At 36.1% G+C, this 25,672-nt stretch overlaps 2 protein-coding genes across 3 annotated transcripts; one reads left to right on the top strand and one right to left on the bottom strand.

Moving 5' to 3' along the window:
- Window positions 1-8,667: 8,667 nt before the first annotated feature.
- On the top strand, window positions 8,668-13,938 carry LOC114264074 (uncharacterized). 2 transcript variants are annotated; one of them, XM_028204687.2, is made up of 6 exons: window positions 8,668-9,444; window positions 10,040-10,251; window positions 11,795-12,017; window positions 12,110-12,195; window positions 12,281-12,372; window positions 13,144-13,938. In XM_028204687.2, exons 1-6 carry the CDS (start codon window positions 9,145-9,147, stop codon window positions 13,374-13,376), a joined length of 1,146 nt encoding a protein of 381 aa, XP_028060488.2. In that variant the 5' UTR covers window positions 8,668-9,144; the 3' UTR covers window positions 13,377-13,938. The 2 variants fall into 2 exon arrangements, with proteins under 2 accessions (XP_028060488.2, XP_028060483.2); XM_028204682.2 differs by having other exon boundaries at window positions 11,765-12,017.
- Window positions 13,939-19,037: 5,099 nt separating this feature from the next.
- On the bottom strand, window positions 19,038-23,099 carry LOC114264084 (putative glutamine amidotransferase GAT1_2.1). Its single transcript, XM_028204695.2, has 4 exons — window positions 22,759-23,099; window positions 20,837-21,567; window positions 19,779-19,988; window positions 19,038-19,455 (listed from the first exon to the last, which is right to left on the bottom strand). Exons 1-4 carry the CDS (start codon window positions 22,850-22,852, stop codon window positions 19,198-19,200), a joined length of 1,293 nt encoding a protein of 430 aa, XP_028060496.2. The 5' UTR covers window positions 22,853-23,099; the 3' UTR covers window positions 19,038-19,197.
- Between the last annotated feature and the right edge of the window lie 2,573 nt (window positions 23,100-25,672).

The raw sequence follows: 25,672 nt of genomic DNA, 5'->3' as shown, positions 1-25,672 counted from the left end.
AGTCTGTGGCCGCGATGAAGAACTTCCGGTTGCCTAGTGCGGTTGGGAGTGGCCTCACTATATCTAGCCCCCACATCGCAAAGGGCCAAGGGCTGGTAAGGGGAAGAAGTTCCTTGACCGGCTGATGGATCTGGTGGGCAAACTTCTGGCACTTCTCACACTTGCGAACATACTTCTATGCGTCGGCTTGCATGCACGGCCACCAGTAGCCTTGGGAAATAGCTCGGTAGGCCAAGGACCTGCCTCCTATGTGACTGCCACAAATGCCTTCGTGAATATCGTACAAGAAGGCTTCCACGCTGCTCGGGTGCACACACTTCAGGTAGGGATCGGTGAATGACTTCTTGTATAAAGCGCCCGATGGAGAGAGCCAAAATCGCTCTGACTTCATCAGCACTTTATGTGCTTCCTTCTTGGCGGCTGAAAGGGTCCGGTCCTTGAGAAAAAGGGTGATAGGGTCCATCCAAAAAGGACCTAGCTCGGTACAGAGTACTTCTGTCTGTCCGATTTTCTCAATGCTGGGCCTCGGAAGGAATTCAATTAAAAGAGGGTTGGGAGATGAGTTGTCAACCATAGAAGTGAGACCGGCCAACTCATCTGCTCGGCCGTTTTCTTCTCAGCCGATCTGTCAGACTCTGATCGCCTGAAATCGCTTAATGTGGTCCCTGACCAGAGTTTGGTACTTTATCATTCGGTCATCCTTTGCTTCGTAAGCCCCAGAAACTTGGTTAACCACGAGTTGGGAATCACTGTAAACCATCAACTCGGATGCTTACATCTGAAGCGTGCTCTTAAACCCGGGCAAGAGCGCCTCGTACTCGGCCTCATTGTTGGATATTGGGAAGCCAAGGGTGATAAAATGTTCAATAGTCAGTCCGTCTGGCGAAATCAGAACTATGCCCAGCCCTGCACCGTGACGGTTCGAGGCTCCATCAACAAAAAGTTTCCACATTTCACCAACAAAGAGCTTCCAACACTCTGAGGGGTCCTGAGAGGCTTGAAGATTGATGGGATCACAGTTGCTCGGCTGTTCGGCTTTCAGTTTCGTGCTAAGCAGTTCCACTTCAGCCCCCCTTGGTGATTCGGCACCGGACTCAGCAAGTTGATCCATAATGCCTAAGTCCGTAGGCGAATCGTCAGGTTGCGGTATTATGCCGGCCGCAGGCTTTGTGCTGAACGGTTCCATTTCTTCCCCTCGCAGTGATGCGGTACCGGACAGAGCAGGTTGGTCAGTGATACCCAACTCCGTCATCGTATCGCCGGGCTGTAGTATCGTGTCAACTGAAGGTGCCTCGGCGGGGCGCGCAAGTTTCGCGTCGCCAACACTGCCAGGCTGTCGTATTTCTGTCAAGCTTGCATTCACCTCTTTATCTGCCGTGGCAATAACGACCGGGTATACCGGATGAGTTCCGGGTGAGAATTCAGTAACGAAGTCGGCCAAAGTCTGGGCTTTTATGGCAGTGCGCAACTGGAACTTGACGTCAAACTGTCCCAACTCGACCGACCACTTAAGAATTTGACCGGAGAAGTCCACCCGCTCGAATAAAGCTTTGAGGGGGAACTCGGTCAGAACGGTTTATCGTATGCGCATGAAAATAGTGCGCCAACTTCCTTGAGGCCATCATTAATGCCAACGTGAGTTTTTCTAGCGGCAACTATCTCGACTCTGCTGGTAACAAGGTTTTGCTGACGTAGAAGATAGGGAGGTGCTTGATTCCCTCTGATCAGACAAGCACTGTACTGACCGCATGCTGTGAAACGGCCAGATAAAGGTAAAGTTCCTCGCCGGGCTTCGGTGTTACTAACAATGGCGCCGAAGATAGATACTCCTTGAGCTGGGCCAAAGCCTGGCCACACTCTTCATCCCACGAGAACTTTGACTTCAATGCTTGAAAGAAAGGGTGGCAGCGATCTGATGACCGGCTTATAAATCGATTAAGCGTGGCGGCCATTCCGGCCAGATGCTGTACGTCCTTAGCCGAGCTAGGTTGCTTCAATTCTTGTACGACTCTGATCTATGTGGGGTCTGCTTCGATGCCTCGGTTCGTGACTAGGAAGCCTAAGAATTTTTCGGATCCCACGCCAAAGGCACACTTAGACGCATTCAAGCGTAGCTTGTGTTTTTTGAGAATGGCGAACATCTCGGCTAAGTCGGACAAGTAGTCTGCTTGATGCCGACTTTTAACCACCATATCATCAATGTAAGCCTCCATTGTCCAGCCCAGCAAAGGAGCAAACATCTTAGTCACCATTCTTTGGAAAGTCGCCCCGGCATTCTTCAAACCAAAAGGCATAACTCGATAGCAGAAGACTCCCCGTGGTGTAGTGAATGAGGTGATCTCTCGGTCCGGGCCATGCATGGCAATCTGATGGTATCCGCAATAGGCATCCAAGAAACTGAGCCTGTTATGTCCAGTCGTTAAATCCACAAGCTGGTCAATTCTAGGCAGAGGGAAACTGTCTTTAGAGCAGGCTCGGTTGATGGTCTTGTAATCCACACAGACTCGCCACTTCCTATTTTTCTTGGGCACTACGATCGTGTTTGAAATCCACTGAGGGTAGTGCACTTCCTGAATTGCGTGCACCTCCAGCAAGTTCTTTGCTTCCTCGGCAACTACCTCGGCGTGATGCAGCGTCGATCTCCTTATTCGTTGAATGACCGGCTTGGCTCCAGGGAAGATGTTGAGGCAATGGCAAATAAAACACGGATCGAGGCTGGGCATGTCGTAAGGCGACCATGTGAAGACTTCGATATTAGCCATTAAAAACTCAACCATCTCGGCTCTTTCTCGGGCGGTAAGGCTTGAGCCGAGCAAGAAGAACTTCTCCGGATTCTTTGTATCAATTCGCACTTCCACCAATTCCTCAACGGCTTTGTCCTCGGCCTTAGTACCCACATCATCAAGGACTCCCCGGTCTTCCGGTCCCTTAATCATTTGGACGAAGCCCTTGGTAGCTCGGCTTCCGTTCACTGCCATGAAACATTGCTTCGACATGACTTGATTGCCCCATATCTCCTCAATTACCCCCATAGCCGAGAGGAATCTTATTACCTGGTGATAGAAATGGAAGGAGTGTGCCGCTGACTATGATTGCCTGAACGGCGGGGTTGGGTGCGCTCACTGTGGTCTCTCCCTCCAGCTATACCCTTCCCTTTGACATGCCACTTCAACTCCTCCATTTCCGCAGCCATTCGCCGGATGACGGCGTCCTGGTCCCTTAGCTTGTGTTCCAGACGTCTGGCGTGCGATTCTCTCCGCTGCCGATAACCGTCTAGACTCTGTGAATGACCATAACTTCTTCCACGCTTATCGCGCGCGCCTCCTAAGTGTCCTCCTAGAGAAGTCTTTAGGTCCGCCATCGGAGGAATGATGGAGGGATGTCCTTCTCTCATTCTGCCCGACTCCGGGGTAACTCCGTCGATGGCGGACAGCGGAATCTCTTCGATGTTCGCTATGGACGGCGATCAGATGAGTCTGGAAAACAAGGTTTTGTCTGCAATCTTCCTACAGATGGCGCCAATTGTGCGAGGAGCAAATATTCAGGCAAACCCGCACTCCTTTCTTCCAAGTTCCTGCCTGTCCGATCGACCTGCGAACACAACGGCGGTGAGCTACTCGACGGTGTGTGGCCGGAAAACCCCTCCGACGATCAAGTTAGACACACACAGGGATAGAGAGAGAGAGAACTAAGTTGTGTGTAGTGTTTATCTCACCAAAATGTCATCCTTTCATATGGGGGGCGCAGACATGCTTATATACCTTCTGCGCCCCAAATCTACTCCCAGTGATCTCTCAACACGTGGCGTTGCTATTCCATCTGTCAGCACAAATCTTACTGAACATCACCTAACCCAACTGCCAACCCACTCTACTAGGAGCTCGGCAGCTGGGCTGCAGCATTTCGACTGTCAATGGCCATGCTGCGCTTCATGCCCAAGTGCGCCAATAACCGAGCTCCTTTCCAGCCGTGCTCGACTGCATTCCGGTGAAGCCAAGCTTGAGATTGGTCATACCGGTCAACCAAAGGCCTACCTGCCGAGCTTAAGGCATGAACCTTCATGCCTAGCTATGGAAGCGCGCCTTCCAACCGAGCAACGCATAAACTGTGGAACCCTTACTTGACCGGCCTCCGTGCCGACAAGGTCAAGTAGCTCAATTCCACACGCCCTTTGCCATTACCGAGCAAAAATCACTTCTGGGTAGACCCAGGATACCACGGCCCAAATGTGTTCGGCCCACAATTTGTCCGGTATTACCATGGCCCAATCCAGATCATACTTCTCCCTTTCAGAGGTGATGGACCTTGGTTCTTATTTCGATTAATCCATTTTATTGTGAGGTTTACCATAATTCTTCATATTCTTTTTATAAGGCTTTAAATAAGCATTCTTGGAATTGTGACATTTGGGTAAGTTATTATTTGCTAAAACAAAATTTACCTTTGTGGTAGAATTGTCATTACCCGCTTGTGTTATTAATGCATCTTGGCCTCTAGTCTCCTCTTCGACTCAGAATGCGAGTGATCAACGCCTCCAAGGAAGTCTCCTTTTGTTTGTGGCGCATGCTCTTTTGAAATTCTCTCTAAGATGGCTGTAATTTGTTAACAAGTCCTGTAACTACCAAGTTGCCACCAATCTTGATGCCTTCAGATCTTACTTTTGCAACTATCATTTGAAAATCTTGTGCTTGCTCCACAACAGATTTTCCATCCACCATTTGGAAGCGAAAAAAGTGGCTAGTTGCATACTTTTTTGCTCCTGCCACTTCAGTATCATACTTAGTTTGTAAAGCTTTCCAAATTTTCTTTGCGAAAGTGTAAGTGGCGTCATAGTAATCATAATATTGATCAGTAAGGCAATTTAAGAGATAAAAACGACATTTATACTCATCTGTATTATAGGAAGCCACTTTTGCTTCATGTGCCTCGTAGTCTTCATCATTCATCTCTTCGGTTGGGATTTTGTTTGGATTCTTCTCGATAAGAACATATGCAACTTTCAAAAGGCTAAGATAAAAAAGAACTTTTCCTTTCTACCTCTTAAAATGAACTCCTTTGAACTTGAAAAGCTTGTTGAGATCTCTAATTCCATCATTAGTTTTTTCTGGTACTTGTTCCATGGTTGATCTCCTTAAAATTATTGGAGAAAATACCAGAAAAATTATATTTTATTGATAAATAATGCAAAGAAAATGAGATACAAATAGATCAAACTAAGGCACAGATTTCTCGTTTTTTTAAAGGAGATCAAGCCCACTGCGGTAAGAAGAACCCAAATACCGATGCAATAATCACAAAACTATGACTTGTCCCCTCCATGATACAACTGCCCGACCACTTGTCGTATGGTTCAGGCCAACTCTGCACAAGATGGTGAACCCAAAGCTCCACCAAGAAAAACACCCTTCTTTGCTAGTAATCTTTCTTGTATAGAAAATAGTTGATGTGTTGGTGTAGAAAAGAGCAAATGAGAGGAACTATTTATAGACTACTAGAACCTTACAAATTACACAAAAAAATAATGACCATTAAACAAGAGAAAATGCAGAGACTCCAAATAATAAAGAGAAAATAGAAAGACTCCAAATAATAACTCACTATCAAGTTCATGAATTCTAATTAACATCCATTCATGAACAAGATAAGATTCATGAATAAAACAAAAAAAGATTCATAAACAAAAATATATAAATAAATAAATAAAAGATATTAAGATGGTCCAACATTTATCATGCTATCACATGATGTGTCTTGATTGAATTTGTAATTAACTTATATAGTTTTTGTTATATTAAAATTTTTCACATAAATTTTATTTAAAAAAAAAAACTATTTGTATATTTTGTTAACAAGTCACCTCTCTTCCTTCCCAAACCCAGCAACGACCCTTAAGATCTATTTTGATAATAGTTAAAAGCCAATTTTTTAATTTTTTAAAATCATATCACTCTTTTAATTTTTTATGCATTTTATTTAAAAAAATTTAAAACATTAATTTTTAACCGACTCCTAAAAATATCTGATTATACGTGTGCCCCTCTCACTCCCGCATACGTGGGATCACCTAATACCTCCTCACTTTCACTCACAAATTTTTTGATAATTTTAGGGGAAAAATATTTAGAAGCACTAAAAATGAAGTACTAGAAGGAGCACTAATAGTGTGATAGTGGATCTCGCCCACTTTCTATGCCTTATTTTTTTTATTACTTTTACCATTTTCAATATATTAATACTATTAATAATATATTTTTTAATGATTTAAATCATTGTTGAATTTTAGGAGCCTTAATCATTGTTTGGCAAGTGGGTTAGGGCTAAAATAGCCACAAAAGACAAAACAGGCTATTTTAGCCACAACAAACAAAACATCACATCCAACCCATAATCATTACACTCTTCTCTCACAAAAAAAAGCTAAAAAGCCAAAAAGTCAAAAAGCCCTTCACAAACCAAGCTTTTTAACCCAGGCTAAAATAGTCAAAAAAGCCAAAAAGCCAAAAAGCCAACCCACTCCCCAAACGGAGGCTTAGTATTTGTGCTGATAAATCACTCGTAGTAGGTGACCACTGACCCCACACCCACAGTCAGAAAAATAGTTTAAAAAAGGTTCTTGTTAATTAAAATTTTAAATTCTTTTTCTCATCCATAACAATAGATAATAATTTTTAAATTAATATTACGTATAAAATTTTAAATATTTAATATAAATTTTTTAAAATTTTTATTTTTATAATTGATCTTGTGAAAAATTAGAATTGAAAATATATAGTGTTACTTATAATTAGTGTATTCTAGATAATGTAAAAAAGTTTTATATGTCTTATAATAAAGTATATAATAATATATAAATAATAGTGATATCGCATTATCATTGATATTACTAATCAATATTAAAATAACGCATAGAAAGTCAATCACTTGTTAAATATAATTAACAATTAAATAATTTTTTATTTTCGTAGTAAGATTAATTATGTTTACATATAAATAATAATTTGATATCACTGTTGCACTAAATTTTTTTAATAATGTGATTTGTTGTAATTTTTCTTATTTTTAATCAAAATATTATTTTCATAATTTAAAAAATGTCATTAAAAAATCATTCTAAATGTTATTTTTATTAGTTAATTATTTTCCTTATATGCAAAAAAAAAAAAAAAAAAAAAAAATGCAAAACGTGAGAGGGGGCACGTGCAGCCCTTAACCCCTTTATGGCTCCGCCACCGTCTACACCCCATTGTTTTCACAATTCACCAAATACCCTAACAAAACCACATATTCACAACTGCTCTTTCTAATATGAAAAAACAATTCTAATGGGCACAATTGTCAAAACAAAATGCTTATAAAAGCACACTAAAGCCATAAATCAATTTCTTAATTTTTTTTTTTTTTTTTGCCATTAGGCCCAAGCTCTAATATTTTTGGATAAAAAAGGACACAATTTATTTTAAAAGATAACTTTTTGTTATAATTAATCTATTTGTCAAATTTTTAAAACCATCCTATCTCTAAAAATAACATAATTTGTATATCTGTTAAAATTCATTTAACCTATTTTCTTATTTATCGATATTTATCAAATTATTTATTTATTGAAATGTGACACATGTCACTCATGTATTTGGATTATTTTCATATTTGTCGAAATATACCAAACTATCTTATTTATCGAATTTCACACATTTTTCTATCAAAAATGCTTTAGAACTCTAATATAGGAGCTTTAATAGCTCTAATGGAAATATTGAACCCACTCTGATGTGATGTTTGTGCCTTGCTTTTTTTTTTTTTTTTTATTACTTGAACACATCACTAAAGCTCAAATCAGAGCTCTAGATTTAGAGCTCTCTAGCATCTCTCTTTTTCTATTTCACTATGATCACTGGCTGTCGCTCGCCGCCGTTGAAACTTTTTGATGACAATTCCAACATAATTTTATTATTAAATAAGATTTTACTTTAGATTTAATGCATTAGAGCATCTCCAACGGTGTAGCAAATGTTTCACCAAATCTGAGTCGAAAATGGGTCATTTCCTTAATTTGATACTTCGCGCTCCAACGGTTCAACATCAAATTCATTTCATCAAATTTGCGCTGGGCAACCGGTTGGTTGACCGGCCGGTCGACCGGCCGGTCAACCGGTAATGGCAAAAAATTTTTTTTTTTTTTTTTTTTACCTGTTTGAACCTTTTTTTTTGAATTTTTTGAACTTTTGGTGGTCGACCGGGTGGTCAACCGGCCGGTCGACCACCTAGGCAAAATTTTTTTTTTTTTTTTTTTTGAATGGTTTGAACCTTTTTGTGAACTGTCTGAACTTTCTCCGGGGCGACCGGTTGGTTAACCGGTTGGTCAACCGGATGGTCGACCCGTTCCTCTCATCCCAACGGTTAGGAACAGTGTTTTGGTGAAATGCTTCGCCTGCACTCAGTTTGGTACCATTTTTGCTGAATTCTGGATTTGATATCGATTTGGTAAAACCGTTGGAGCTTAAAAAAGTGACTTTTTCACCAAATTTTAAATTTGATGCCAGGTTTGATTCACCGTTGGAGATGGTCTTATACCTTACTTAAATTAAATTTTTCACCAATTTTTTATTTTATTTTTGTATAAAATATTCTCTTATCCCGTAAATTTAAATAATAAAAAAATGTACTAAAAGTTGGTTTCTTCTTCGCCTGCCCATCCATTTATTCAGTGACTGGTTTTGGTCATACGTCTCTCTCTCTCTCTCTCTCTCTCTTTCTTCATCTCTTCCTTTTCCATAACTCTCTCTCTCTCTCTCTCTGGATTGTGTTATCTGCCCTTGTTCTTGATACTCTCTGTATCCCTCAATTAGCTTCTGATCTTCATTTGATCATCTCTGTACGTATTTATATATATTGACACATATATCTAATCCTAGTTTGATTTGGTTCACCATTGTTGGGGTTTCTTCATAGTTCCCTAATTCTCGTCGACAACAATCAGCTAATTGGATTCGTTAGCCGCACCCTTCTGGTTCTAGATCGGTCCGATCAATCAATACCCAGTAAAATCAATGCATTTCTAATAAGATCAACGTTTCGATAAAACGGTAGTTCTGTGTAGTGTTTTTATAGAATCTTGAGTTTTAGGGTTTTTGGTGGAGTGTGGAGATGTTGGCAGCTGGATTACAGTTCGGTCGAAGTCGTGGAGGAGACCGGTTTTACGATCCAGCGAAGGCTCGTAGGAACTATCAGAATCAGCAGAGTCAAGATCATCTTCGGAGAGCTCAGAGTGATGATGTGACTGTGCAGAGTCAATCTCCTTCGAAAGAGGACAAGTCTGTGGTTTCAAAGGAGAGTCCTAAGCCAGTAGTCACGCCGGCATTGGAGCCAGTGGTGTCGCCTTTGTGTAATCTTGAAAGGTTTTTGGAATCGATTACACCTTCTGTTCCTGCTCAGTATCTCTCTAAGGTTAATTTAGTTTGATTAAGTTTGGTTTATTGCTTGAATAAATTTTAGTGTTAATATCACTTATTTATTTATTTATTAAATTTCATTCCTAAACGATCATTTTCGTATATTTTTCTAAAATTTCTGATTTTTGTTCATTTGGTTCAATTGGAATTGGAGATGATTGTACAAATTATCATGGTTGAAGCTTAATTTGATGGGTAAAAAGGGTAATTTTATAATTTGAATAACTTAAATTATACTACCAAACACTCTTTAAATTGGTTATGGAGTGTAATTTGTTTAAAACAGTAAGAAAAATGAGTGTTTTGCTGTATGGTGTAAGTTGTTCAAATTTTGAAGGAACATTTTATCCATCAAGTTAGGGTTTAATTGTTATTGGTTTGTATAATTGTCTCTAATTGGACTATGTGAACATAATTCAGAAACTTTAAGAACTAAATAGACAAAAATAATAGTTTAGGGATGAAATAGAAAAAAAATGATGATAGTTTAGGTGATAAAAGATTTTATACGGCCCCATTAATGATTTTGTTATGTGGGTATTATTGTTTTGTTAGATGTTGAATGATTTGTGATATGAATATGATTGCAGACAACTATGAGGGGTTGGAGGACTTGTGATGTGGAATTTCGACCATACTTTGTGCTTGGTGATTTGTGGGAGTCATTTAAGGAGTGGAGCGCTTATGGTGTTGGCGTGCCATTAATTTTGAACGATAGTGATAGCGTGGTTCAATACTATGTCCCATATTTATCTGCTATTCAAATATATGGTGATCGTTCGAAGTGTTCAGTGAAATCAAGGTAATCATAGTGCTGTAGTGAGTTCTGCTAATAATAGAACTCACATTCTTACTTGACGTTGAAACATGAATATAGTGCCAACTGAATTCTTGCCTATTGTTGTAATTGTAGTCAAGTGTGGTTATTATTAGATTCTTGTGGATTGCCTTTTCTACTTTCCAAAGCCATCCAAGATATTTATTCAGATTGTATCCGATGCCTTCTGTACTTGAAAAAGTTTATGATGCTTTCACTATAAACATCCATGGTGCTTAATTTATTTGGAATCCTTTATTTTGCTTGTTATGAAAGTGTACAATCCAGTCAGTATATTGGGCGCAATCCACAAACATTTTTGTAGCACAAGAAATGTTCATATTCTCCTGTAGTCCTGTTCCTTAAGAACCATTGATATGCATATAAAGGAAGTTAGCAATTAGGCATGAGAGAGTCAAAATTAATAATGTAGTTTATACAGTCTAGTATCTGGGATCTAATTCTTTGCTTTACATGAAAATCTATACTGTTGATGTATTACCCAAGAATGAAGAGAGAGTTCCTTGTGCTCTCTGATATAGGACTAAAACTGGACAGTATTGGTAAATTTAAAATAATATTTCCTACAAATGTTGTTTTGGTGGATTAGGTCATAAAAACATTTAGGTTTAGCATTTTTAATAGCAGGAAGACAAGTTGAAGCCTGAAGGGTTTGTAGATAGAAAAGAGTTGGAATTGGCTTCAGTTTGAAAGTGTTTGGTTGTTGGAATTTCAGAATAATTGCTTGGTATTTTTTGAACAGCAACCAATTTAGGTTTTAGGGGTTAAATTAGTGCCAAGGGTTTGAAGAAAGGTCTAAGGTTACGAATCACAGGTTTGGGATGAAAAACTCAAGGACAACACATAACATAGTATAGGGTCTTGTTGCTTCACTGATGTGTATATGGGGAGGTTTGTCTCTTGGGATTATCAACTTACATTTTCTTTCCCCATAGTTCCTGTTCAAGTAGATATGTTACTCTTGCAACCACAATCAGAGGTAAAATCTTCCTACATGTGCAGAGACACACAAACACACACATAAATCTTACAAATTTAAGCCATGGGATGGTGGTAGCTGGAATTCCCTATTTTTAACTACTAAACTTTATTTTGAATGATGAAGGATATGTAAGCGTAAAACTGGCAACTGACTTATGAAATATAAAACTGTATATGAAGTGTGTTTGCTATTCTCCTTTATAAATGTGTTTTTGGCCTTCTCTCTCTCTCACACACACACATAAGAAAAATCTGCCCTGCCCTTTCTTATTCATGTATTTCCTTTTTGACTAGTCCTTACTACTGACGTTATCGCTCTATGTTCAGTTTGTTACTTATGCTGGATATCAAGAATAATTTAGATTTTGAAGTATTTTGTTTTTCCAAAATTGGAAGTATTGGAGGATTGGTTGGTAGAGTGGAATTTTAGTTTAATAGGTTCATTTAATTTGTCAACATATTATCATACTGTTTTGATGTTGTCCTTGTGCCATAGGCAACCTGTTGAGGACAGTGACTATTTCAGGGATTCAGGTAGTGATGGTAGCAGTGATTCTGAACATGAGAAATGCTTGAATTACTCGAGAGAACAATGGAATCATCACCATCTAAGAAACGAGATTCAGCATAATGCCCTTCAAGAAGGCTTCTCTAGTGATGAGGGTGAATCTGGGAACACCCAAAAATGCCTTCTGTTTGAGTATCTTGAACGGGACCAACCGTATGGTCGTGAACCTCTTGCTGACAAGGTTAGTCATCTCTTCCCTCGTTTAATTCATGCGAAGTCTGTATGTTGATCCTTTATTTTTCCTTAAGGTTTCTTGTCTTCTTATCATTTCAGATATCAGATCTTGCCCTCCGTTTCCCTGAGCTGAAAACACGAAGAAGTTGTGATTTACTATCTTCCAGTTGGATTTCTGTGGCCTGGTATAATTATCACACCTTGCATCTTTGTCTCTACACACACATACAAATGCAGATGTGACTTACTGGTTGTGATGGAATTTTTTAGGTATCCCATTTACAGAATACCAATGGGGCCAACATTAAAAGATTTGGATGCTTGCTTTCTGACTTACCACTCTCTTCATACGCCTTTGTCAGGTAACTAAATATTTTTGTTGTCGGTACATTCTACATATTGAAATTAATTATTTATGCACGTGTCTATTTAGTATATTATTCTGTATAAATCTTTTGGTAGTGTGTTTCCTTGTTTATGTTTAACTTTTTTGAAAACAACTATTTTACAGCTATGCCAATGTCTGTCTTCATTTTTTGAAGACTATTTTTGCAGTTAATGCTCTGAGTTAGGAATAATAAATTTTGTGCTTTTATCTTTAGTTAAGTTTATTCACAAATATTTTGATGTAATGCTAGATTGACCCCTCCCTCTTCTCTCGTTTATCTGCTATATATATGGAAAATGCTAACAAGTGCCCCTAGGGCACTATTTAATATCGGAATTGGTGTAAAAAGTGTTTGGAAATATGTGAAAGTGATGAAATTATTGAAAAGTGTTTTGAAATAGGTGAAAATTATGTGTTCTTCCAATTTTCTGTTCTCGTGCCCTAGGGGCACTTGTTCGCAAGACCCTATACATATGTATTTCATTTTCACTGGTCAACCCTACCTGATTCCTTTCCAAACTCGACACCTAACCCACATGGGAAGTCTTTCCTAATGTCTTTACCTTGGGCTAGCCTCTTTCCTAAAAAATTCTCACACAATATTCTTTCTTGTTGACTTTGTGGAGTGTAATGGTGGGACACTTTGTCAGTGTCTGAGTAGCTTCTGTATTTTTTAAATGGATTCATACAGAGTGTTGTATTTATAAGTGATAATTTTTTGTTTGCATTTTCGTGATTATGGCAGGCACTCAAAGTGCGCAGGCCCCAGTTGTGACTTATCCCAGTGAGATTGATGGCGTCCCCAGGATTTCATTACCGGTATTTGCTCTTGCTTCATACAAGTTCAAGGAATCCATTTGGATGCCAAATGGGGGATGTGAGAGACAATTGTTGAACCCTCTCTTGCAGGCTGCTGACAAATGGCTAACTCTGCTTCAGGTCAATCACCCGGATTTTCTTTTCTTCCACCGTAGATAAAATTAGGTGCAGACTTCCCTTATGTTTTCCATTGTACGATTCTAGGGAAGAAGCCCAACTCATTCCGTTATAAAAGGCATGGTTCTCTTCTGAGTAAAATATCCAATGTTGGTTTTTGTGGGGATCAAGATAGAAACGTTGAGTTCATGTTTCTGGTTTGGTTTGCTGCTATTGTTATATTTTGAAAAGAAAAAAAAAAAGAAGAAAAAAACAAAAGAAAAATACTTACCCCAAAAAAAAGAAAAAAAAAAAGCAAGAAAAGAACAGAGAAAATATAGTGTTAGATGCAGGGCTGAGCTATGCCTGTTACATGAGAGAACAGGCTTTTTTTTCCTTGGTCAGTACTTAGATTGTAATATTTTATGTAACATTTTGAAGGGATTTTGATAGAGAGGATGTACAATAGTATGAAGTTGTAGCTGCCCCATGATCATGACCTGTGTCACTAATCCTTGTATTGTTTGACTAGAAATGGCCGTTTAAAAGAGTACTGATGTTTAGGGAATATTGGTGTACAATATTTTTGAATATTTTCAGCTATATTAATTGCTTCTGTAGTAAATTTTAAAGTGTGTTTTGTTTACTTTGTCCATGCATAGCGGTTTGGAGGCTTACATGGGTTGCAATTTTTTTAGTTTGGGCTTTATTTCTTCCCGATTGATTTAAAATCCTTGCTTGTCATCAACTTCATTTGCTCATACATGCTGTTGTGCTACTATATTTTGGTTGCTTACACTGCATCTCATTGAACTTGGAAGTAGTTTTAATCTGTCTGATTCGTTCCAGGATTTGAAGCTTCAAATTAGGAAATTGTATGATAGGTTTCATTTCCCTCATTGTGGTTATCTTTTTGGTTTATGGTGAGCGACCAGTGAGTTCTGCATTTCAACCCATGATGGTCTGGGATGGAAGCATTTAGTGGTAGGTCTGTAAATAAGTTGAGTTGAGTCGAGTCAAAGAATATATCGATCAAGATTGACTTGAAAATTTAGTGAGTTTTAAAATGTGTGAAAATTTGAATTGTTTAGTTTTTTGTGTCGATTTTAAATGAGCTAAGGATGAATTGCGTTTGAATAGCTTGATTTTTTTATAGTACATGGAAGCTTGTCGAGTTAAATATTAAAGTTGTTCAAGTTTTGATTGAAAAATTTAATGAATTTTATAATGTGTTTAAATTTTGATTTATTTATATAATTTCATTTTACAGTCCCATTCAGTAGCACTGAATCACTCTGTTATTTTTGGATCTAGTTATTCATGATTGGTTATCTCGAACAAAGTGGAACTCGTTTCCTTGAGAAGTAGAAATTTTTTGAAAGGGAAGTATAGCTGAAATTGCGTCAAACCTTCTGATGGTTTGGTTTCTATACAACGAAAGGGAAGACCCTTATACATTGTATCCGAATACATAAGTTTTTGGTTAAACAACGAAGGTCCATATTTACGGAATTATGGAGTAGTTTATCTGTATATTTATATTTTTGCTTAAAAAAAAGATAAATTGCACTCACCTCCCTATAAGGTTTGAGAAAAATTCAATTAGCCATGTGCAAATGAAAAAATGGATAGAAAATTCAAATATTAATACACGCAGATTATTGGGGAAGAAGGAAATAAGAATTTGAGAGGCAACCAATATCTATCCTAGCGAAGGGCTAATGCAGAGCCCAATCAAGCCTTATTAATAAAGCAATTTCATTCACGTGGTAGGTAGGTTTGTTAATAAAGCAATTTCATTCACGTGGTAGGTAGGTTTGTGTACATTTCTATTTGAAAAATGCATGAGACCCCAGTGGGAGTATTGGGATCATAGTTTTAAATCGCGGTATCGGGTAACGTAACGGTATCGATCGCGGAGTATCGGTATTGGTAGTATCGACCGGTACGTATTGGGTATCGGGCGTCACGGTTGTGAAATTTCAAAAATCATTAGCAATCCCTCTAAAACTCAATTTTATGCATTTTTTTGACTCTTTTAGCCTTAATTTATCACATTTTAATCAAAATTAGGATGGAAAAAGAAGAAAGAAAGGGAAAAGAAAAAAAAATTGTAGCCTATGTGTAAGTTATAATAGGTAAATTTATTATTCAATAAATCTTATGATAATTAATGATGTTATTCATCAAATATTATTAAAAAAATTACTAATTGTTAATTTTCAGCTACGGTTTAAAAATTGTCATAAAAAATATTACTAATTATAAATTTCAGTGACAGTTTAAAAAAATCGTAACAAAAAATACACTAATTTTTAACTTTCAGCGACAGGTTAAAAAATTCATCACAAAAAAATTACTAATGGTAAGTTTTAGCGATAATTTATAAATTTATGATAAAAAAATCATTAATTATCAATTTTTAGCAATATATATATATATAATTATCACAAAATATTATTTTTAGTAAAAATTTTATTAAAATTTATTTTTAATAATCCTCGATAGAAATGTAAATTATTGGTAGTTTCCCTATAAAAAAAGAAAAAAGAAAAATTTGGTTCATAACCATAAACGACGTCGCTCCTTCTGGCGCCTGTTTGGTTAAAAGCATTATTGATCAGATTCGAGCATAGCCCAGGTGAAGAAGGGGGGAGAGAGAGAGAGAGAGAGATGGGTTACGTTCTGAGAGTGAGAATGGCGTCGTTCTTCGCGGCGCCGCAGCGACATCATTTGTGGGTATGTACATCCTCCACCAGGATTACCAGGTTGCTCACCACTCCATCTCTCAACAGGTTCACATACTTCTCTTCTAAATCCATCCTAATTCCCTCTTCTTCTTTTTTTCTCCTCCTTTTCCATTTATTCAGCCGTACTGGACCGTATCGGAGCTGTATCGCTCACTTATCGGATTCAGGCCGATACGTATCGGGAATCGGCCGCTACGGAAGCGAAATTCATTCTCACCGGTATACCGGTGAGTATCCGACGCGGTACTTCAATTTTCCGGTACGAACCGGCCGGTACGGCACGTACCGGCCGATATTTAGAACCTTGACTGGGATCCCTTCTGATTGGTCCAAAAAATTGTTTTTTTTTTTTTTTAAGCCACTGGCAGCCCCCCACGTGGAGGTGGGAGTGCTAGGGGTGCCTTGGAGTTGGGGGTCTCCAGCATTCTCCTTTCTATTTAACTAGTTAGCCCCCCACGCGCTTCACGCTTGACGGTCGCGTTACAGTGTCAATATAAATACTTTAAAAATTGTATTTGGTTTGTAAATTTGAGGGAAAAAAAAGTGTGTAAAATATAGGTGAAATATAGTTATATTTTCAGAAAATCACATACCAAATCATTCGGTTTGAGAGTTGATATCACTTATTCTTCTATAAAACATGAGGACTGATATTCAGAGCCCAAACAACAGCGTCCTCATGCCTAATATCATTTTTCACAAAGTGCTCATGCCTATATCTAAAATCAAACCAATCAAAGAATGGTGTGATGGTGGAAACTATTTCATATACCTATCTCATGAAATAGAAATCTTTTAGAATCCCATTTCAAAAAATAGAAGTAGAAACCATTTGGAAACCCACTTCAATCATTGAAGAGAAGAGAAGAGATGCTATAGAAATCAAACCGTTTCATAACCAAAATCAAATAATTTCAAAACCATTTGACTCGTAGAGAAATAGATTTTAAGAAATAGAGAGTAGAAATAGAAGTTTTTGTTACCTGTGATGATGAGATCCAATGGTGTGGAAAAATGTTTCCCAACAAAAGACAGAAGAAGAATTCAACAATTTTCAACGAAATAAGTTACCTTTTGTAGAGTTATCATCCTCAAGGTCCATTGTGGCTTCACTTGTAACTCCTTCAATTTTGACGACATCATTTACAATTTCTCATCTCTGCAACATGTCTACTCACATTACAAGTCAACCAAACAAATAGGTAATGCACATAAATTTGAACTTCTTTTGATTACAAGAATTATGATGTATTTGGGAAAAGCATTAAGAAAACAAGCAGTGCCAAACTACACAATCCATAGGTTGTACCACTCAATGAGTCACATTCTCCATACCTTATCATATAGTGATCCATAAATCTTCTAGCAATTAGCTTCAAGGGATGCTCTCTCCTAAAAAAAACTTTGCCTCCAACTCATTATGTTGGCTCTGCAATGGTACAACAAAGCATTACACTTCAACATATCTAAAAAATCTACGTACATACTTTTTGAAACCATTTATATATCAAATGTTAAAGTCTAAAGAGAAACTTGGCTACAATATGACACTCAATGTGGACATTCCTATAAATAAACCATATAATTAGCAATTCAACATCATTGATACGTTCATGAATAGAAACTAAGCTACCTAATCTGTGCATAATATCAGTTCAAAATGGAAATATAGTACAAGCTCAATCATAAATGTCAACGTTTATTCTCGACAAAGCGTAAACCCTTGCTACTTTTCCTAGTTCCTCCTCTTCTAAAAGTTGGTTCTGTCATGCTCAACGACTTTTCAATCCCCATGGAAGTGGTTCTTGAAGTACTTTACTGGAATTTCAACAGAAAAAATGAATAATAAAATGTTTTCAAGATAAAATCTTGACAAGAAAAACAAAACTCCACTCATTCCATTGTAACATTCTCGCCTACACATCAATACTACGAAACATTTAGAAACCAAACATAATGAAACAGGAACATATTAAAATTTGTGAATTCTAAGCTGTTTTCAATATTGCATTATGAGTTATAGAGATCTGGATATTGTATTATTTCTTTCACGGACCTTCATACTAAATATGACAACAATTTTTTGTATTATTTTTTATATTTTAACACTAATTATGTTTGGAAAATTCCCCCCCCCCCCCAAAAAAAAAAAAACCCCTAGAGTTTCACCCTTACAATAGCATATCTATACCATAGCATTTGAATTAAAATTGAAATTCTTGTTGAGTTAAGAATAGTTTCTACAATTTGAGATACAATTTTCTCTATATCTATATAATTAGATTACAGAGAAACAAGAACATAGAAACCACATGGTGGCACATCTTGGAAGACCAATAAGCATGGAAACAGCTATTTACATACCAGATTGTCCAGCCATCTCAAAAGAGCATTAAAATACAAAGCTGAATGGAGTTTCAGTTCGCAAAAACACCAATAGAAAATACAGAACACAGAGGAAAGCAGAACGTAGTAGGGAATTGCACACACCTGGTTGTCTAGTTGTGCACTTGTTGTTCTTGGTTTCAGCACTTTCGAAAGATGTATAGTTCTGCCGCTTCGCCGCTACACCCTTTGAAGACAACTTAGCATTTTCCCAACTCAACAGCAACCGATACACCGCCATAAGATTGAGATGTAATAGGTGACAGCAACAATGGCAATTGCGCACTCCCACAAATTCAAGTTGGGGCTTCTCCGTGGACTTGTGGGTCGGTGAAGGCTACTCTTCAAAGGGGCAAAATTTGTTTTCTTTCTCATAGTCGGTGTGGATGATTTGAATCCACACCTTGCAGGCAGGAGCTTTGGGAAATAACCAAACAGCATAGCACCGGTTTGGGAAATTCTAGGAACCCACATGTCCAATCCAAAACCTGTGAGGGAAGAAGCCCAGCGTTACACCATGTTACACCACTCTTACGTTCTTTTTATATAGGTTATAGATTATAGTAGTACTACAAATATTCTTACTTAATTATCCAGAAATTATTCAGAATTATTATATTGTAATTCTGATTTATTTAATACATGAATCTCACACTATACAAATTTAATATCAACCACACAATCTCATTCGGGATAAATTTAGGGTGAAGGTGGGGTACATAGAATTATTTTAATTAAGGTGGTCTACTTCATTCATTGATTATAAGACCTTTAAGCTTCCTATCTAATGCATCTGAACAAATCTGAGACATCAAGTGGTAAAAGGAGCTGAGATCAGATAACTGATCTATAGACATTTTGGCCATAATAGTCCTAGCAACTCTCTCCCTGTCTTCATTCACCATCCTCATCATCCTCAATCTGTCTATGTACACTGATGAATTCCTCACTGTTGCTCCCATCTGCTTCAGCCTTTTCTCCTGCTGCCTACTCAATGCCGTGTTTGCCTGCAATTCAAATTAAGATGTACCCAATGTAGTCAACTTCAAAGACTGTGACACTGGTCGATTGATAATGTTTATGTTTACAGTTTGACGATTGAATGTCATTTTGCTTTCAATGGTGATTCATGAATAATGCATTTATTGCTCGGTTCTTGTTGTAAAGATTTTGATTTACTTGTATGAAATGTATGAGAAAAAAATATTATGTTATGTTTGGATTTTGAATTTGTTAAGATTGGTAGCAGATTTAGGTGAGTGATAAACCCATCAAGATTGGTAGCTGTTATCATGAACCATTTTACAGATTTGGTTTTTATTTTTATTACCTCAAGAAATTGAGCTCCGGGTTCGAGTTCAGACTCTTGGGCAGAAACTGTCCCACGTCCAGTGCTGTACAAGTCTTTTGCAATGGAGAAACTTCTCACAACTATGTTTCTCTTCTTCTCCAATTCCTCCATATCAAGCTTTGGAGCCTTTCGTATGCGATCCAAACCTTTTAGTTTCTTCTCATAAGCTATTACAGCTTTCACAAATTCCTACACAAACCACCCACAGATTACTATCTAAATTCAAAACCACCTTTTTTCAAAAAAAAAAAAAAAATCAATTTTTTTTTTTCCTTTTGTTCTTAAATATTTTTTCAGAAAATATTTTTTATTTTTATTTCTGAATAATTTTTTTTAAAAAAAAAATTTCGAAAAAATTATTTTATTATTTTTTTAAGTATTAGCCAAATAATTTGTTATGATTTACATATATATGGGCGATTCAAAAAATTTTAAAATATTAAAACGATTAAAATAAGAAAATATTTAAAATAAAAAATATTTTTAAATATTTTAAAAAATATTTTAAAAATAATAAATACAGCACACATTAAAAAAATAAATACATATTTACAATAAAAAATAATTTCCATAAAAAATAAAAAAAAAAATTTAAATATTTTTTTAAAAAATAAATCCAAAATAATTTCAAAATACAATTCAAAACTTTTTTCAGAACTTATAACTAAACAAATTTTTTCTTTTCGAAACTCATTTTAAAAATTTATCTTTCAAAATATAACTTTATGCTCAAATTATAATTCGAAAACTAAATCAAACGGACCGATTTTCACTAATCTTCTTTTTGTTTGCATTTTAAGTGACAACTTAGATTTATTTTGAGATGTTTTGGAAAGTTAGTAAAAAGTTAATTTTTTGACTTTTTTAATTTATTTTGCCTTTTTATAAATAAATTATGTAAAATTATGTGAGAGGTGATATGATCTAAAATGAGTAAAAAGTTGGAATGACACTTTTTACTAAAAGACTCCTTTGTCACGCATCCTTGCTTATATAAAACAGTAAAAAAAATATGAAAAAATTAGAAAAATAATTACCCGATAAGCGGAAGGGCATCCAGGATAATCAAACTCATCAGAACCTTGTCTCCTCATTCTCTCAGGATGAAACTGAAGACCCATAATAAACTTACCCTCTTCAGGATCATAACAATCTGGGTCATAAAACCCTTCAACCAACCCATCCTCAGCAAAAGCCATTGGCACAAACCTCTCAGCCAATCTCTTCACACCTTGATGGTGATAACTATTCACCCTAATCTCCATTTTCTCACCTTCCAAACACCCTCCAAACCATTTACACAAAGGTGTGTCCTCCACCAACCTGACAACATGCCTGTGCTGATCATAGTCATCATAGTTTATATGAACAACCCTACGATTTTCAGGACACTTTTTCAAAATCTCTTTCTCTACATCTTGGTATAGGGTACCCCCAGAGGCAACATTGAGGATTTGTGAGCCTCTGCATATGCCTAAAAAGGGTATGTTTTTTTCCAAGCAGAGCTTTGCGAGTCTGAGCTCGATGGTGTCTTTTTCTCGGTCTATGGCTGTGTCGCTTGCGTGGAGTTGTTTGATTTGTTGGAGCTCTTCTGGGGAGAAGTCGGAGAGTTGGGAGTCGTAGAGGGATGGATCGATGTCTTCGCCTTCGCAGAGGAGGACACCATGGATGGGTTCGAAGCTGTCGAGGAGCATGTGGAGTCCATGGACTCTGGGGACTATGACTGGGACTGCTCCATAGCTTACTATGAGGTCTAGGTGATATTCTCCTGCTCAAATCATATGGAAATTGCTTCATTTTAAAATCAATTATCGTCGCTATTTTGAAGTTGATATTTTTTAATGTAGATTTATATAAACATTAGTGGTAGGTCAATGCATTCAATGCATGTGTAAATATATATAGTTTTTTTTTTCAAAATTATAAGATGTTGATTTGTTAATAAAGTTAAATTATAATTAAAAGAGTTTTCTTTATTCTATTAACTCAAATCTTTAATATTTCCGTCATCACACCTTAAGATATGATTACAAAACCACTGAATCAAGCCTAAAGTCTATATATAATTAAAGAATAAAGAAAATAAATCTGAATTTTTTTTTTTTTTTTTGCATAAGCAGTTTCCAAATGGCCGTGGCCTGGCGTTTTCATAAAAGTAAAATATGTGGCAAATTTGCACCAAGTTAGATGTCGATTTTATATAATAGTATAAGATGTTAATTGTATAAGATGTTGTTGTATAGATATGACAAATTTACATCAAATGGTTGGTATGGTGTTCAAAGTCTGGAGCTCCAAGATCTCAATTTCGAAAGCATCCAAATAATTTCTTGAGGTCCCTTTATATTCATTGAAATATTGGACAAAAAAAATTAGAATGATGATTATATATATTTCTTTCATTTCAAAATATTAGTTTCTATCTTTTGAGAAATTGAATTTTTTTAATAGTATAATTATTACGCTTTTGAAAATATTGATTTTTTAAAATTACTTTTGATAGTACTATTTTTTAAAAATATCAATTGTCATAATTGTAATTTTTGTGTTATTAATGAATTTAAAAGAATGACAAAATAAGAAATTTATGTCATTTTAGTTATTGATTTTTGAAAATCATGAAAAATGAAATTATGGATTAATATTTTGGGACGAAAAGATTATCATTTTTAATCAGCAAAAAATGAGATTTTATTGATAAAAACAACCTTCAATACAAATGAAATTATACTAATGAAAAAGAGTGAGCAAAAAGAATCATAAAGCATCTTAAAGAGAGAAAAAAATCAGGGTGGATGATTATATAGATATAGATATGATATTTATATATATACATAATGCATGAAGGCATATATCTGTTGAGAAATATTCATATACAATTTACAGAAGATGGATTTTGATCTCAAACAAAACAAGAATCATCGAGAGATATAATCATAGAGAGAGATAGAGAACGAACCCACAAAATCTACGAACTTGTTCTTGCGTACAGTTCGTCGAGAGACGATGAGAACCCTTGGAAGAATCATCGAGAGATCTGAATCCATTGCCATGATGACAACAATATATACAAAAGCTTTTCAAGGGGAGAGAAAAAATAGAGAAGGATGGATCAAGAATTCAAGATCTTTAAAAATATTGTTGGATCTTTAATTAGTTTCGATGATTGTTTGACATACATACAAAAACATCCACCAAGATCACACTTGGATTCTTTCTCTATTAAGGACCCGATTGGTTTCTTTTCTTTTCTTTTTTTCTCTCTTTTTCTGTGGATAAATGTGTATGTAATTGAGTCATATATGTAGGCGCTGTCTAGGCGCCCCGTATGCACACATGTCATTGGGTAATGTTTGCATTTAGCGTTATCTTAGAGAAGTCAAATTTTGATTAGTTGCTGCTGATGTGGAAGCCTCTTCCCATTAGGTAGATAGAGAGCTAGGATTATCATTTTGCTCCTGAAAAATGTTATAGATCTCAAATAAATTATTAAATTTTTTATCAAACTTTTCACATAAATGTGAGATTTATATAAATCACATGTGTGTGAGTCCTACACTTACATAAGAGATTTAATATAAAATTTAATAATTTATTTAGAATTCCTAACCTCACTTGCTCAAAAGTCTGTACCCGCCTTGCTAGGCAACTTTTTACCCAGTCAGAGCATGTACCTTGAACAGGCTAGTTCGACCCAAATGAGCTTTGGATTGGGCCTAGGACTAGCATTTAAAGCTCGACTTGGACTTAGGGTGGACATTGGCCTGTCCAGCTTAGTCCTATTTTAAAGGGTTTTGAAAGGTTGTTTTAGCCTATAGGGTTAGGCTGATCTAACACTTTTAACTTGATATATTAATAGATTGAGTTTGGAATTTATATTTTTAACCTAGTTTGGCCTAATTCACTATTAAATTAATTAAGAGAAACTTACTGATAAGTCCCATGTACCAAGTTCAAAACCTAGCTAATCTCAAAACAAAATATTTGCACCAATTAGTCCAATACATTTTTAATTATTACCAAAAAATTCTTTTTTTTTTTTTTAATTTACAGACAATGTTCACATCTTACTACCGTAGGACTTCCGTCAAACGGTCGCCGGAGACTCGTCGGAATGTTCAACATCGCCGGGAAGTCGCCAGAGTATCACCGAGAAGTCGCCGGAGTATCACCGGGAGTTCGCCGGAGTGTTAAGAACGTTAATGGAAGTCACCGGAATGTTCAGAACGTTCACTGGACGTTAAGAACATCACTGGAGACTCACCAGAATATCTAGAATATTGCCGGAAAAAAAAGAAGAATAAATGCTTAAATTATAGCAAAAAAAAAAATAGCAAAATGTGCTAAATATTGATAAACTAAAAGGAAAAAAAATGAAACGACAAAAAACAGCAATAATGGGGAAAATATATGTTATTTTTCAATTTTTGTAAGGTTCAAGCAAATAATCTCTAAATAGTGATCAAATTGAAAAGTAAGTTTTGAAACTGTAAAATGTTACAGTTTCAAAACAAAAATCTATTAAGCAGTTATCCTTATTAATCAAAATGAAAAACATGTTATGAAACTGTAAAATTTTACAGTTTTATACCATGATTCATTCCAGCACCAAAAAAATTTGAAACTGCAAAATTTTACAGTTTTCACCGCCTGTAACTAAAACTTAAAAACTACTTGTTCAGAATTCGAAAATTTTATCCATTAGAACAAAAAAACAGAAGTGTATAGCAGAGAAGAAAAAAAAAAGAGAGATCGAAGGAGAAAGGCGCATGTAGAGAGAGGATTGTACTCCGACAACTATTTTTTGTTTAGATCTAGCAAAATCTGATATAGATCTACTTAGATCTGATGTAGATCTGAGTAGATCTACATCAGATCTAAGTACATCCACTCATCTTCTTCGTCGGAAATATATCATCTTCTTCGTCGGAAATATATTATCTTCATCGTCGGTGAGAGTGAAGTCACGAGTTGATTTCGATGGTTGGCGGTTATCAGTGAACCCCGATCAATGGAGAAAGACATGATCACCGGTCGTCGTCCATGACAAAGACGATGAGAGAAAAATGCAGAAAAAAAAACGAGAGAGGAAGGGAAGCAAAAAACAGAGAGAGAGAGAAGAAAGGACTTTTGGGTGTACTCAAAAAGTTATGGGATTAAATGGTGTCCACATGTTCCACATGGGACCTGTGGGTAATTTCCCCATTAATTAATTAATTATAATATATTAAAAAATACATTTTTTGTTAGGATCTATACATTATTTTTGTTTTTTGTTTTTTTTTTAAACTCATATTTGTGATAATGTGTGATTGAATTTGTTTAATAAATATTTTAATTTATACATAAAATCTTTCAATTCATAATGATGCTAGTATATTTATTTAATAAATATAACGTGTGATTGAATTTAATTACAGAATATTTTATTTTTTATTTTTTATAACATATAGTCCAATTGATGAGATTGAGATTTATAATTATTTTTTAAATTGAATTTGAAAAAATATAGAAGTCTTTTGGGAAGACTAAATAAGTGCACTTTTTGACTTTTTATGAAATATGAGTTGGGTTTGGGTTGGGTTTGAAGTGATGTGTTAGAGAAGTGATGTGACTTAAATAAGATGATGTGATTTAAATAGGATAGTGACTTTTTGAATTTTTGAATTTTTTAAGAGTTGCCAAACTTGGCAGCTAAGCCGAATTCAATTTAGACAAATGTAAAATCTTTTATTATGTAATGGGGAGCCGACCTAACAAACGTTTACCTCTACTTGGCTGGCAAGTGAGACAAAAAATATGAAGGAAAAAAATTCAAAAATATAGGCCTAAATCTCGACCTGTACCTAAAGGCCTATCAGCCTGACTCATGA

The sequence above is a fragment of the Camellia sinensis genome, chromosome 5 (genome assembly GCF_055761805.1).
Source record: "Camellia sinensis isolate YWXY chromosome 5, ASM5576180v1, whole genome shotgun sequence".
NCBI classification, from domain to species: Eukaryota; Viridiplantae; Streptophyta; class Magnoliopsida; order Ericales; family Theaceae; genus Camellia; species Camellia sinensis.
Note: the sequence above shows the minus strand (reverse complement) of the source record. Positions and strands in the feature narration are given on the sequence as shown.